Here is a 14,954-nt window from a genome sequence, read left to right as displayed (position 1 = left end):
AGGAAGCCTCAGGCTTCCAGACCATCTTAAACTTCTCTCTGTCAGATGGCCCACCAGCACAGAGCTGCCATGAGCTGAATCTGCCCCACACCTTCTCCCTTCTTATGTGAGGCATGGGGTGATAGCTGGCAGCAGGTGAATCAGTTTCCCGAAGGCAAGCCATTGGGGAGGTGGAGCTTGTCTGACACAGGGAGGGGAGCGGGACTGGCTATGCATAATAGTCCCAAACCAGCCACTCAAAATCCCCTAGCCACAGACTTTCTAGTCTCCACCAGTCCCAATTATTTCAAACCCCATTGGACTTGCTAGTATTGTAAGACCTAAAAGTTACTGCAATTCATGAAATTATGTATGGAAACATGAAGTTAAAGATGCAATTCACCATACCAATTAGTTTCTTGAAGGCACAGAAATCAACTGTTAATATGTGCGGCTTTCAACTAATTATTATGGATTTAGTATGAGAATAAATTTTATTTTCTCATCACTATTGTTTCATTACAAAGTTGCACAATTTTTTAGATTACCAACATTTTAATTTTTATTGCTTATCAATGAATGAAGATTTGACAGCAAGAACACACATGAAAGAGTGAAATAGCCCACGCCACATATACTCAATTAAAAAAAGGTGCATAACCTTCCATTTGAGATCTTTCACCTCTGACAAATTTGACATTAAAAAAGGAAAAAAAGAGAGAAAGGAAAAAATGTAACGTTCATGCCAAAATACTTTTACCCCAATCAAAAGTATTTTCCAAAATAATAGATGAGAGAAATTATCAGAATCACTATTAGTAAAGGACTTTTCTTTTTCTACCCCATTGCGGTTTGCAGGCAAATGATATTGGAATTGAAAGTTTCTGCACAGTAAATCATTTTTCTGTTTTGTACTGATGTTCAAACTATTGATGATTTATTTTGGGCTAGGTAGAAAGAAACTTGTGCAGTACGGTTTGTGACGGCTGGCAATTTCCTTTACAAACTGTACTGAAGTAAGTTTAATACCTTAAAAAACCACTAACCCAGAAGCAGAAGGTGGTACACACGGTCATCAAGTCCCCAAACCATGCAGACCCCCTTGTTGCCATGTTTTATCTTGGAGTATTTTTTAAATTCTGTGCTATGTAATACTAGTTCTAAATGTATAGTGCTACTTTCAAATCAGACAGAAAGTAACTTTTGTAAAAAGCAACTTTGTTTTACCCACTGAAACACACTTACCGATTTCTAGGCAAAGTGCGGTTTTTATTGTCTATTCCTCCGGTTCCTGAGTATTTGTTTTGGCCGCCCTGAAAGCCATAATTCCTGCTCTCACCAACAAACAAAGATTCTGATACTTCCTGGCTGGAGCCTTCATCTTTTGGGAAGCTTCCATCACTATCAAAATGAAGTCTGAGATTACGGATATGATAGTACAGCAAACAGGAAAGTTATATTGCTCTGAAATACAAAGACATACTACATTTTCTAACTATTGTTTACCTTTATCTAATCAAAGCAGGCTAAGCCTTTTGTTTAGAAGTGTATTACAATATACAATTTAATCCCTGCTTTTCAAAAACCCCAGCCTTAAAAAAAAATTACTATCAATTGACTTAATGCACATTCAGTTGATTTTAAGTATTATATTTTCTTGTTCCCCTTGTCCTCCAGTCCCCTCTTTAAAACGTGTATATTCAGCATTAGGAACATTTTAATTATACGAGGTGAAAAGCTAGGATGTTGTACGCTTTCCTAGAGTTCTGGTCATGTCATCTAATTATCTAGTATCACGACTTGATGTATCAGAGCTCCAGCAGAAGCACACTCAGGGTCAAAATTGATGAGACATTCCCGTTATATAAACCCTCTTGGCCTTCTTGTCATCATTTTCACATTTCTAATATTTTTACATTTGGGTTTCTAAATAGCCCCAGTATCACATCTACTACTAATTTTTGTCAGTATATGTCAAATAATAAAGCTAGGAAGACTGAACATAGTGATGAAATCCAGTACAAAAATACTTACCTGGCAAAAGTTAAACCTATTCCATTGTCGGCAAACCTACAAGAGAAAATTATTTTTGAACAAAGCAAATTTCAAACCACGTACAATACAATACTTTAATGTTCATTAAACGTGTATTTTTCTTTTAGCTTCTCAAAGCGTCAGAGCACAGATTCACTTCAAACTGAATCGAATCTTGATCTGTGTATGAAATGAAATTTACAAAAAAAATCACCATAGCTATTATACTTAAGAGATTTCTGGTGTTTTAAAATCAGTATAACTGTTTCTATATAGTTTTGTTAAGTGGTAATATGATAGCTTCAGAGAAACCTCAAATATACTAAAAAAGTCAAAATTTTTAAAAGTACTTTATATGGTCTCAGTTAATTTTTGGACTTAACTTTTCTCTATCATGTAATTTTAAATCTTTGTTTGCTTCCCATTTAAATGAAATTCCCATGTAATCTTGCATGGACTTAGTTTCAGCCCATTAGTGGAATGAGACAGTCAAACAGCTTCAGTGGTTTAGCTCTGACATTCTCTCTCATAACCCTACTTTAATCTAGGCTTTTCCAGACTTTACAACTCTCACTTCTACTAGCTTTTATACTGCAGTCCAGGAGAATGTCTTTTTATAGCAGGTAGAGGTTTGCTCTTGGATACCTACCCAGAGTTCTGAATGATGATGTCCCCTCCTCTGACCCAAGACCCATGATCATTGTTTTTAAAAGCGATTAGTCTGTCAATCAGAGCAGCAACTCGGGGCTTCTCAGGATCAGCATCTTGATGAGGTCGAAACCTTAGAAAGAGATGAAAAAAACAACACGCCTGAAAAGAAGGTATCTGATTTATGCTCTGTGCATATATACACTGTTGTGGTATATACCAAGATATAAACACTTGCACTCACTGGACAGGCAAAATCAGCTCCTGCAACATGCTTGAGACAAAAAGGCCCATGCTGAAAAATAACAGAGACTAGAACCCTAATTTCACGGAGCGTGTCCCCACATTTCTCCATTCCCACAGCAGTGTCTTCAGAGATCTGACCATCCTACTCTTGGGAAGAAGCAATAAAAAGAGACAAAGCATTAAGCTTCTCTTCCCTTCCCAGAAGGGCTAGGATATCTCCCACTATGGATTCCCATCCTACTCTTCCTGGGCTGCACCTTCCTGTTCCCCGATTCCTTTGTCCCACAACTTGAGTCTCACCCCCTTCTTCTCTCTTGCCTTCCCTGGTGTCTTTCTTCCCTCCCCTTCTCCTTAAAGCATTAATCTGAGGGTATGGAGAGAGAGGAGGAAGATTGACCCTGCCATTGAGAGGGCATGTGGGACTGCAGTTGCACTAGACAGAAGGCTGGAGGGATGGGTGCTGAATGCTCCTAGACCTCTCAAGTACACCTATATTTTGTGGAGTGCTCTTCATTTAGGACCCATGTTTCTCCACTCCTCAATATCTGCTGCCCAGCTGGTTCCACATAGTGGCAGCTACAGTCTATTTTTGACCCAGTTTAGCAGTGTACTACAAACACAAAAGCAACAGGGAGGATGGAAGAAATAGCCTGGGTACAGGCTGGGGTGCTGCCAGTTGGGGAGCCCATGAGAGCCTAGGGGGCTTAAGGCATATTCAGTTCCCCTGTTTTAAGCTAACTGGGAAAGTGGAAAATAATTCATACCCACTCTGTATTTTTATTGATATGAACACAAAAGTAACTAGACAGAATCAAAAGGTACAGGTACATTTATCGAAGGGGGAAACCCACAAAGTAACTGCTATGAAACTTGCCCAATCCTACACATTAGGGAGCTCTCTGCACCACATTTATGGTTTAGTAAGTTGAAAGACACTATTCCTTCCTCTCAGCCAGTCCTCTCTACTCTGCCCCCAGAAGCATCAGTAGCAGAGAAGGGGCAGAGACAAGGACTGGAGAAGGAAGCAGTTCACAGCTGGCCTACTTCTGCCCACTCAGTGATCCAGAGTGGCATGGAACCTTTTTTAAAAAAGAAATTTTTCTGACAGCAGATTGACTTCTGCTGGGACAAGAACATCTGGGCCTGAATTTAAGAACTATGGATGGCTGAACAGTCTGATACAATCATGTCACTGTACACCAGTTCAGGCAACAATGAAATGTATGAAGATTAACTAAAAGAAAGACTTTTCTGCAGTTTCATCTGGGAAAAAACTGTTGTAGTAAATTACATAAAGTAACTTTACAATAAGTTAATTTCAATCTTAGTGAGGGAGAAGTCCAACTTTAAAGTAAAAATGGACTATTTTAAATTCTTCTTCGGGTAATACTATCGAATAATCATATGTATGCAGTCTCTCAGATTCTTTTAAGGACAGATTGTGCAATCTTAACTAAAGACAGTGGTTAAGACAAGGTTACATTTCTCTGATCAGAGAGACAATGGATTTCACAAGATATAGTTACTGAAACTATTTTCAGTTAACTCAGACAAGCTCAAGGTTTCTGTCTACAGGATGGATGATGCATGATCTCACAGATATTATTTGCTCAAGGTGCCATGATCATCCTCTACCAGGAAACCGAAGTTTTATTAAATACTAATATGGACTCCCTCCCTGCACAAAGGTATGTTTTTCCTCAGTGAATTGCAGAGAGAGAGAGAGAGAGAGAGAGAGAGAGAGAGAGAGAGAGAGAGAAATGTAAAGAATCTTACTTTATTTCCTTGGATGCTCATGCTCTGTTTTAGCCCTCTAAAATGTTTTATGAAATACTTTCAGTTTTTCAATGCTCTTCTTTGTTCCCTGTGAGACTACAGTATATTTTCGTAAGATGTCATGTACTACTTTGTCTCAAATCCCAAGCTATGGTTACTTTGTTGGTAATTCACACTGGTCTTATCTGCCTTCCATCATAATTTCTGAACCGGAAGTTCATTTCCAAAGCATGAAGTACAGTATGTTCTCAGAGTCTTGCCTTTTCCTCTCTACGTCCACACCTATCATTCAACTGTCCCCTTCCTAAACAGAGGTCAGTTCAAATACACAGATATAGTCCTCTTACCCAATGACATTTTCCAGCTCAGGAAAAATTAAGACTTTGAAGGTTATTTATTTTACTAAATTCTACAGCAGGGTATGGGTAGATGTAACTATTCAGTTTCTCCTCACTAATTTTATTTGAAGTGCAAGAAAAAAATAGTCAGCCAGCCTGTAAGAAGGAACCTCTCCACTATTCTTCCACTGAGCAAGATAGATTAGGAATCCTGGAGAGAATTTGGAATGTGTCTATGTATACTGAATCAATTAATACCCTGCAATAGATTCTCTCAAGTTGCACCGTTGAGCTACATATTCAATAAGTTGCTGGAAGACTTAGTGAGAGATTTTCAAAGGTGACCAACTCCCACTGACTTGCAATTTGAGTTGTACTTTTAAAAGTCTCTCTCACTAGGTCCTTTAGACCAGTGGCTCTCAACCTTTTCAGACTACAGAACCAGGAGTCTGATTTGTCTTGAATACCCTCAAGTCACACCTCACTTAAAATCTACTTGCTTACAAAATCAGACACAAAAAAACAAATAAAAAAAAAGTGACACAGCATACTATTACTGAAAAATTGCTTCTTCTCTCATTTTTACCATATAACTAAAAATAAAAGAAATTGCAATATAAATATTGTACTTACATTTGAGTGTATAGTATATAGACCAGTATAAACAAATCATTGTCCGAATGAAATTTTAGTTTGTACGGACTTTGCTAGTGCTTTTTCTGTAGCCTGTTGTAAAACTAGGCAATATCTAGATGAGTTGATGTACTCCCTGGAAGACCTCTGCATACCCCTGACAGAGAATCACTGCTTTAGACTGAAACACAAGCTAGGGAGTCTAGCATTCAACGGCCTTTAATAGGTTTTCAACTTTGCACATCAGATAGGAAAACATTTTTCAGAGCCTGTTGAAAATAATGGCTTACTATGGTTGAGAGAGTCAGCTCAGGATGAGGGTGCATAAGGAGCAGCAAGCTCCCAGAACAAGGCATGCTCTGCTGATTCAAAAACTGGTGGGTGGGTTGGTGTGGGTGTGTGATCATATAAATAAAACAACAGAAATCTGACAACTATCATGTTTTACAGATAACGGCAAATAATTTTTTTAAAAACACTTTCTAATATTAGGTTATGAATATTTTGAAAGGAGCGGATTCAATTCTGAGAACTTAGTTATTTTAATGTTAATATTGATTCAACAGTATTGAAAGAACAGATTTTACCTCGCATTGTTGTCCAGACAAAGATATTCCCTTGGATCCTCAGCACTAGCATTGGTGGTTTTTACACCTTTATCAATAAATAAGCCAGCCTGAAACAAGCGAGGAAAGAAACAAATAATTGTACCTGACCCAGCCCCAGATAGCTTTACAAAATTATCTTTCGCAATAAATCTGAAATTGAGTTCACAAAACAGTGAGTCACTGTGTGTATAATGTTGGGTTTGTTTGTTTTTTAAATGTACTCTCTTTTAGTTCTCCATTTCCCTTAGCTAACATACTCTTCCTAAGGAAGCAGAAAAGCAGATAGCACTAAGTATTATTTGAGATATTTCCCCAGGCTATCACAGGACTGAAATGTTCATGGAAATACTATAGTTTAGAATTCATTAAAAACATTTGAAATCTGTTATTTTCAAAATGTAATTAACTTTTCTACTGCACAGTCACCTCATAAAAACTTGAAGTCTTGGCTTAGAATATTCCCTACCATCAACCACATTTTAGTTTAAATAGGAATGTGTGATTTGGTTTAAGCACCTCCATTATAATATACTTCTGATTTGAATACAAATTTGTCCAACTCTCAATAACTGCCATCAATTTTCAGACAGAGCTGTTTTTAATTTACAGCCCCCATAAAGTTGTGCATTCATGCTGTGATACTGTCACTGCTATTTGGAACAGGAAAGATTATTATAACCGAAAAAGTAGTAAAAGCCAGTTTCCAAAATCCCAAATTATATGGTATGTAAAATTTACTCTTTAGGACCTGACTTTCAGAGAACTCCTATTATGTCACCTTTAAGCTAATATAGATGGGTAAAGAAATACCTAGATGGTTTTATAAAATCAAGACGTAAATCGCCATACAAAAGCAGCTACCATGAAATTATAATGCTTTTTACTGAAGGGCTTTAAGAGCTCACTGTGAATTTATAAGGGAGAGTATCTTATTTTGTCAACTGAAGTTTACTAATTTAAATAAATTTGAATCACTTTCAATGGCTCAAAAGTCCCTTGCATGTACCCACTGGTACACTAGATCTGAACTGACGCCAAACTAACATATAAAATGGCTTATGGGCTTCTCAAGTCAAATACTGGGAGACTATAAAGAAGCACTTGAAGTTCGTGTGTTAATGATCCAACGGGAACAGGTCACTGACAGTTTATGAACTACAACTTTCAGTTTATAGCCACCCTGGTCTGTGCTATACCTTGATTGTCAACCACCATTGCACTTCAAAGCGCCAAATGATAGCCTTAAAACACTGAGCAGTCTCTCATATTTCAATGTTGAGAACTAAACATTTCTGTAAGCATGTTATACAAAAATTATGGATTTTTGTTTTCAACAAAATTCGACAACTCCCCACCTTTTAAAAAAGAGAATATTAAACACCAAAAACTACTTTGAGGATGAGCATTGCGCGGGACTGCACAAGTACCTGATTATACTATGTGCTACAATACTAGACAACAAATTTTAAGAGCAGCAAGCTTTCAGTCACCTCTCTTTGCCATTATGATTTTTTTGTTTAATCATGAAGGTCTTAATATTGAATTATTATTATATTATTAAAGCCCAGGTATCAAGCTATTACTACACTACCTTGAAATTAGAATGAACTCTGTTGTTATAGAAGATGCCTAATGGTGTAAGCTCTGCTTTGGTTTCAGGGTATAAACCGTGAGAATCTCCTGTTGAAATCTTGTGGAACAAATACCATATTCCAGCATCCTGCAAAGAAGAGAGTGAGAACATGTTTTAAAAAAGTGACAATGACCTGTGTAGCACCAGCAGGTTTAAATCATCATTACTGCTATATTGACTTCTCCAACAAATCAAATGCATTTTAAAAATAATTTACATGTCTCCAACAACCATAAAATGAAAACACAACCCATATCCTTTCACAATGAATTCCACATTAGATCTTGTCTAGAAAAAAAAAAAGACGGTTTGCAGTAGAACTAAAAATTTGAAGAGGTTGTATGCATGATTACAAGGTTACGCAGAAAAAGGAAATTTTTAGCCACAAAGATTTCCTAATTTTGAACATTTCAAGTCTGAACTCCCAGTCACTAGGAAAAATTGTAACCTTTTGCATTTCAATGACACATTACATTTTGGTGTACTCAATCATATTTTGTTCAACTAGCTAGCAAAATTATTTTATTGTAGAATATACAAAAATATTTTTCCACTTATTTGTCTTTAAGAATTGCTCATCACTATTCCCATATCAAGATTTAATGATACAGCCAAAACACTCACAAGAGCTTTCAAAAAAAATTGAGAAGTCTGGCTAGTTCAGAGCTCGGAGCCAATAATATGCAGCAATTATTTCACACACCTATGTCACTCTCCATTTTCTCTCAATTCCCCAAATAACTGCTCTTAAAAAGGTGACATTTACCAGTAACCCTCCATCCCGTACATTACCCTGCATGAGAGGTGGCAAGGACACAGCAGTTGAGTAGGAGCCTCCGCAGTCCTGGTACACCACGGGAGAGTTCCTGTGCTAATATGGTGTGGCTATAAGATCTGAGCTGTTGAGCATTCACTATGTGAGGGTTTTTCTTAAGAGAAATAGGGATGGTCTAGCCCAAAAGGCTTGAATAGTGGCTATAGAGCTGCTGTGCTGTACCCTACAGTTTGCCATTGGGGGAGAAGAGAATAGTTTTAAGTCACCAAAACCCTGCTCGCGTTCTATATCTGGTCATAGAAGGGTCTCATCATTCTAGGATGTGTGTTCTGCTTGTCATTTTAGGTATCAGTGTTGAGAAACAACAGACTAACCGCAGAGCCAAGACAATTAACACATCTTAGTCCACTGTAAGAAAAATACAATACAGCTATTTTGGATTCCACTAAATATGACCAAATTTTAAGTCCTGAACAGTAGCCATACAGTACGCTAACAATATAAACTACAGAAAATATTGAAGCCTTAATATTAGCATGGATGTATTCAGAAGATCCCTTATTCACAAATGATTCACTATACACACAGTCATAAATATAAGGATTAAGAATTCAGAAAAAGGAGAATTATCTTCTGTTCTCTTCAGAACAAAGATGTTCAGTATCTTTCAAATGCCCATTTAGAAAGACAGCTTGCATGTAAAATGCCATTGTACTTCTAAACATAAAAAGACATATCTACATGTGAAACTTTGAAATGCCTACCTTTTTAATAGTGTATGCCTTAGTTATCTGAAATATGAATATAGTGTGTGTCAAAGAATGTCTATGTGCCTCACCTGTGAGCCTGCTGCTGCATTATTGATAAGATGATTGTTGGGATGAGCAATCCAGAATGTTGAAACAGCCCTGCAATATATTATTCAGAAACGATAAATAATTCAGAAGCTATAACTGGTAAAATCCCTACAGAAAACTTTGCATTCAGATCTAGCAAATTAGCGAGTGCTAATTTGACATACAAAGCAAGTCTGTCATGAGATTCAAGTAAGAAATCATGAAGAAAGTCATATTTTCCTAAAGAAAACTGTCTGTTTCTTTCACAAGTCCTCCTGCAAGCTCTTGTGGTTAAAATACTACATGCAATGATAAACCATTTTGATAGTAAGTGGTGTAATCGTATTTGACTTTTATAGAAGAAATCTGATACCTTAATTCATAAATTAAGCATTAAAATGGGGGTTTCATAGCATCTGGTGCCTTTGCATAAAAATAAGGAAATAGCCTGAAGAGAGGTCTGCTGAATCAGGTACCATATCAAGTAGTTACTGTATTTCAACACAGTTGTTCATATTTTCTATTTGTGTTGTTCAGATTGTTAATGCTTTTTTCTAAATGCCAATGTTGTATTCCAGCTGTCCACCTTTGGTAGCCTACATAAAAAAAAAAATCTTGCCTATTTGTAGAGCAACAAGAGATTTTCAAAAATTTAATTATGGCAACTAATTCGATTTTCTTTTCTTAGCCAGATACTCACATGCAGTCTGTGGCTGGCACTGGAACATAATTTCCATACACTTTATCCTTAATGGCCATACACATGGTGCTATTCCTGTCTGTGGGAAGAAGAGTGCCTGGTCTGGTGACTAGTCCAAGGTTGTGGAACAGAATATTCCTCTGTTCAATGCCATCCTCTATGAAGAAACAGTGGCCTAGTGTGTCATAACCAATGGTGTCCTTTATCTGCAGAAATACAAGTTCATTATGTCATTAGCAATGTCAAATAAATCTCAAAAAGAAAAGGAGTACTTGTGGCACAGACTAACACGGCTGTTACTCTGAAATAAATCTCAATGAATGCTAAGTGCCATTTAGTTTTACTATCTTGGCATAACTGCAAAATGACATTTCAATATCAGCCATAATGGCCAAGTTAAATGTCAAGTTTTATTTATTTATTTGTTCAGAGACTTTTTCTGAAGATGTTGGCTAACTGCAAGGCTCTAAATATTCAATTAGAAAGATCAAGAGTGGTCACAAAAGTCATTGTTTACACATGGTAATTATGTATTAATATTTTAGTCATGTTCTGCACATTTAAACTGAAAAATGGAATAAAGTATTTTCACACCGACTGTGCTTTGTAACATTTACTTTCAAACAATTTGAAATGGCACCTACCAACAAGCCATTAGTTGCATGAATTGTCACACATCTGGAGAAACAATGATGAATGGAAAGGCCTTCCAGATAAGTCCTGAAGCTATAACCTCCTTTCTCATCCACATCCCCACAGCGGTGGAAATGAACAGGGTAACTTCCTATCAGTTGCTGTCCCATTTGCCTCAATTCCACATGGGAGAGATGAACAGATGTGAAATTCTTCAAAATCTGGAGTGTGTAACAAGAATATCTAACTGAATAATCAATTACCCTTTTAAATTGGTAAAAGTTTAAATTTAAAGCCATCGTGAACGGATTTCCTCCAGGCACGGACAAGTACAGCGGAATATTACAAGAACCAGTCTGGAGAATCTTCAGGTTTTGCTTTCTATCCAGATCTATAAATCAGTGACCTTCATAAACAAGAGACATGCACATAAGCTAAATGTGCAGGTTACCAAAACTAAAAGTTTCATCAGGAATTTTATTGCTACAGCAAGTCAGTTTTAAATGGCTCTTACTGGAATTCTCACAAATTAAACAAACATTCTATAAAGACAGCCAAATGGTATTCAAACAAGAAAGAATTTTTCTCCTTATATACACAAAAGTTATATTGATTTAACTAAATTGGTTTAGAAATTTGATTTAATTAAACATGTGCAATCGTATGGACACTCAAACTGGTTAACTAATTTAAGCATCTACACAAGGGGATTGCACAGTTTAGAAACGGAATTAATTTGGTGCAACTTTCTTGTGCACACAAGGCCTCACAGAGACAATAAAATCCAGTTACTAATCTGATCCTTAAAAATGAATCTTCTGTGATTACTATAAGCAACGGGCAAAACCTGAACTCTTACTATAAGGGACTTAGCAAAACCAAAAGACTTCTAGACCTGTATTTTATTATAACATTCCTTGAAGCAAATACTCTAGTTTAAATTTCCAGTAGGCTTTTGTTATAACTGCACTTTCGATTACTCAGATTCCCAAACAATTCTCCATTTGAATAAAACCCTCAATAATCATTCCCTTTAACACCACAAGTAAGGACTGTAAAAGGTGTGAGAATCCTTTCAGCATCAAAATGACACACTAAACTAAAACAAAATCCAGCTATACCAGCTCACGTGTGGCCAACCCTCACAAAAGGAAGTCACTATGTAAGGCTTTGTGTACAGCACCGGCACTTTTGTCAGTAAAACTTTTGTTGGTTAGGGGTGTGAAAAAATACACACCCTTGACTGCCATAAGTTTCACCGACAAAAGCATCGGCGTGGACAGTGCTATGTCAGCGGGAGATACTCTTTTGCCAACATAGCTACTGCCACTCATTGGGGGTGGGAGAGCACTCTCCTGTCAGCATAGAGCTGCTACGCAGGAGACCTTACAGCAGCTCAGCTACAGTGGTACAGCTGTGCCACGGTAAGATCTGTAGTGTAGACATAGCTTGAGCCTGCAGTTTTAGATACAAGAGGTGGGTTGCTCTTTTGCTACATGACGATGGGCAATTCCCTCAGAACTATGGATTTTCACATTAAATTGCATAATTGGCTAGTACACAGCTAAGTATTGTACATCAAAGTTGTTAAGGTTATGGAATTGCACAAAACAATGGGGCAACTGCAAATATTTCTTCTTCCTTCAGTCTTAAAAAAGCAAACTAAACGCAAAAGTTTAGTTATGTGAAGTTAAGTTTGCAAATCTGACAAATCAAGAACTAAGCTGAACTAAGTTCTCATTGTAATATTAACTTACCCACATTGCACATTTGAGGGCTTGTGAATTAGACTGTCAAATATAAATACCTTAACACACAATTACATGTTGTAGGCAAGTTAAAGAAGCAGTGTTTGACCATTTCAACTTTTTAGCTGCTGAGCTTAGATTTACCACCTCGTCTCTCTAATAGCTTTATTGAAGAAACAAGGTTTTGAGCCACAGAGAGGCATTTAGGACCAGTGTAATGCTGAGGGCTGACAGAAATTGGCCTTGCTGCATTTGCTCCCAATTAACACCAGCTGAGGATCTGGCCCTTAAATGTTTAAACACACGCAGTAATGAAACATTAAAGCTACAAATTAAGGCCTGATTCAGATGTACAGTACAACACTTATACCGCTCTTTCCATGAAAAGGGGTCTTATCAGCCTGTAGTTTCTACCAAAAAGAAAAGGAGTACTTGTGGCACCTTAGTAGCTCACGAAAGCTTATGCTCAAATAAATTGGTTAGTCTCTAAGGTGCCACAAGTACTCCTTTTCTTTTTGCGAATACAGACTAACACGGCTGTTACTCTGAAACCTGTAGTTTCTACTGGGTCCAGACATTTTAACTAATTGTAATAGCCTATTTTACCCAAATTTAGTACAAAATGGACAAAAGCTGAAAAATGCTCAGTGGTAGATGTTTATAAACAAATGCTAATGTAAATTAAGCAACATCTGCCCAACTATTCAGAACAGACTCACAAGAACAATTTAACAACTCTGTTCCATCTTCATGCATCTGAGGGGCCCACTCAGTTTGAGTTATTGCAGCAGTCAAAGACGGGCTTTGTAATGCTCACAACTTGTCAACATCTTTCTCCACTGCATTATCTTAGTCACAATAGGAAACTTAAAACCCAATTTATTCCCCTCCCACAAAACAAAGGCTGCAGTACAAGAGAGACTGTAGATTTTTCCCACCATTATTTCCAGCATTATGAAACTAAAATCTATACCCAACACTTAAAAAAGGAGACTAAGCCTGTGACAAAAAACAGTGAAAGCAAAGCAATTTGCATTTAAAAGGATGAAGCCTCAAACATTTCTAACATCCACTGGGAACCACCATAACACTTCAAATCACTCCTTGCATCTATTCCCACTGGAATAAATATGGCAAGTTTTATCTTTAACCGAGCTTCCCAAACTATGGGACTCAACCTGAAATGGGGTTGAGGTGATCCCTAGTGTGGGGAGGACACCATTCTGTTCTGCACTGTGTGACCTCACATGTATGGTGTGTGTGAGGTCACGGTGCATGGAGGACACCATTTTGCTGTGCAGAAGAGCCATTTTGCTCTCACATGCAGTGTATGCCAAGTCATGCTGTGCAGTGGAGATTATTTTGTTCTTCAAACTGGCGTCCTCCATGCTGTCTGGGGTCCTGGGAGGAAATTAATTAAAATGTGGTCATACCAGCAAAACTTTTGGGAACGGCTGCTTTAACCATTAGTTTCTGTACTACTGCTTTCCATCTCAGCCTTAATCTTCCTTTAACATATAGCCATGCAAGATATAAGAAGTGGTAACACTAATGATCCTTCTATATCCCTTTATTTTAATAAGTGAGACTCTTGGTTTTGGGTGCTCAACAGGAGATGCCATAAAAGGGCCCAAATTTTCAGATGGTATGTGCTCAGCACTTTCTGAAAATCAAGCTCCATTACAGTGACTCAGGTTGGGTACCCAAAATCAGTTGCTTTTGAAGATCTTGCCCTTTGTATACCAAATCATCAGTAAGTTGAACAATACACAATATAAACATAAGCAACAGGCTTCTAACAACATTATACACATTAACATTTCCTTGTCCTTGATTCTTCAGTCTAATTCTTGGCAAATTAATTCCAGTTTTAGGAAAGCTGAGAAGAAATATGGATAGACAGAACCGCTCAGTGAGAATTTAGTGAATATCAGGTTAGAAGATATTGAAACAAACTCGCCCCCCCAAATTTAGAATTAATACTTTTGCTCAGAAGCCATCCTCAATCTAAGGAAGCTACTTAAAAAGTTTTTCAAACCTTGATGTGTCCACCAAATGTATCATAATTGAAGTATTGACACTGATTGCCAGCATAGCAGGACTTTTCTGTCTCTCCCTTGATTAGGATATTCCTAGTGAGAACTCCAACCTCTGCCCTCATGTCCACTCCATCAATGACATCTCCCATATGAAGGAACTGGGGATTTTCTGTTCAAAAAGTCAGTTCAAGAAAAGAAAAATAGGGTAGATGACCAACTTAGCTTACATAACATTCTCACTTAAGCAACTAGAAGGTTGGGTAGGCAACATCGTATTCTAAAACCTCTTGGAATACTGGATACCTGAATCCCAATGTTCTGATTGGTT

At 37.4% G+C, this 14,954-nt stretch overlaps 1 protein-coding gene across 5 annotated transcripts in view; it reads right to left on the bottom strand.

Annotated features, from left to right (window-relative positions):
* Positions 1-14,954, bottom strand: part of CEMIP2 (cell migration inducing hyaluronidase 2) — a 79,105-nt gene that overhangs the window by 12,291 nt on the left and 51,860 nt on the right. For all 5 annotated transcript variants that reach the window (XM_073345153.1, XM_073345155.1, XM_073345151.1 and 2 more), the window contains 9 exons: positions 14,626-14,795; positions 10,851-11,060; positions 10,207-10,412; positions 9,509-9,578; positions 7,854-7,982; positions 6,242-6,330; positions 2,663-2,794; positions 2,014-2,049; positions 1,225-1,380 (listed from right to left, as the gene is read on the bottom strand). In XM_073345153.1, the coding sequence (XP_073201254.1) occupies positions 1,225-1,380; positions 2,014-2,049; positions 2,663-2,794; positions 6,242-6,330; positions 7,854-7,982; positions 9,509-9,578; positions 10,207-10,412; positions 10,851-11,060; positions 14,626-14,795 (1,198 nt within the window). The remainder of the gene's footprint in view (positions 1-1,224; positions 1,381-2,013; positions 2,050-2,662; positions 2,795-6,241; positions 6,331-7,853; positions 7,983-9,508; positions 9,579-10,206; positions 10,413-10,850; positions 11,061-14,625; positions 14,796-14,954) is intronic.

The sequence above is a fragment of the Lepidochelys kempii genome, chromosome 5, assembly GCF_965140265.1.
Source record: "Lepidochelys kempii isolate rLepKem1 chromosome 5, rLepKem1.hap2, whole genome shotgun sequence".
Taxonomy (NCBI): domain Eukaryota; kingdom Metazoa; phylum Chordata; order Testudines; family Cheloniidae; genus Lepidochelys; species Lepidochelys kempii.
Note: the sequence above shows the minus strand (reverse complement) of the source record. Positions and strands in the feature narration are given on the sequence as shown.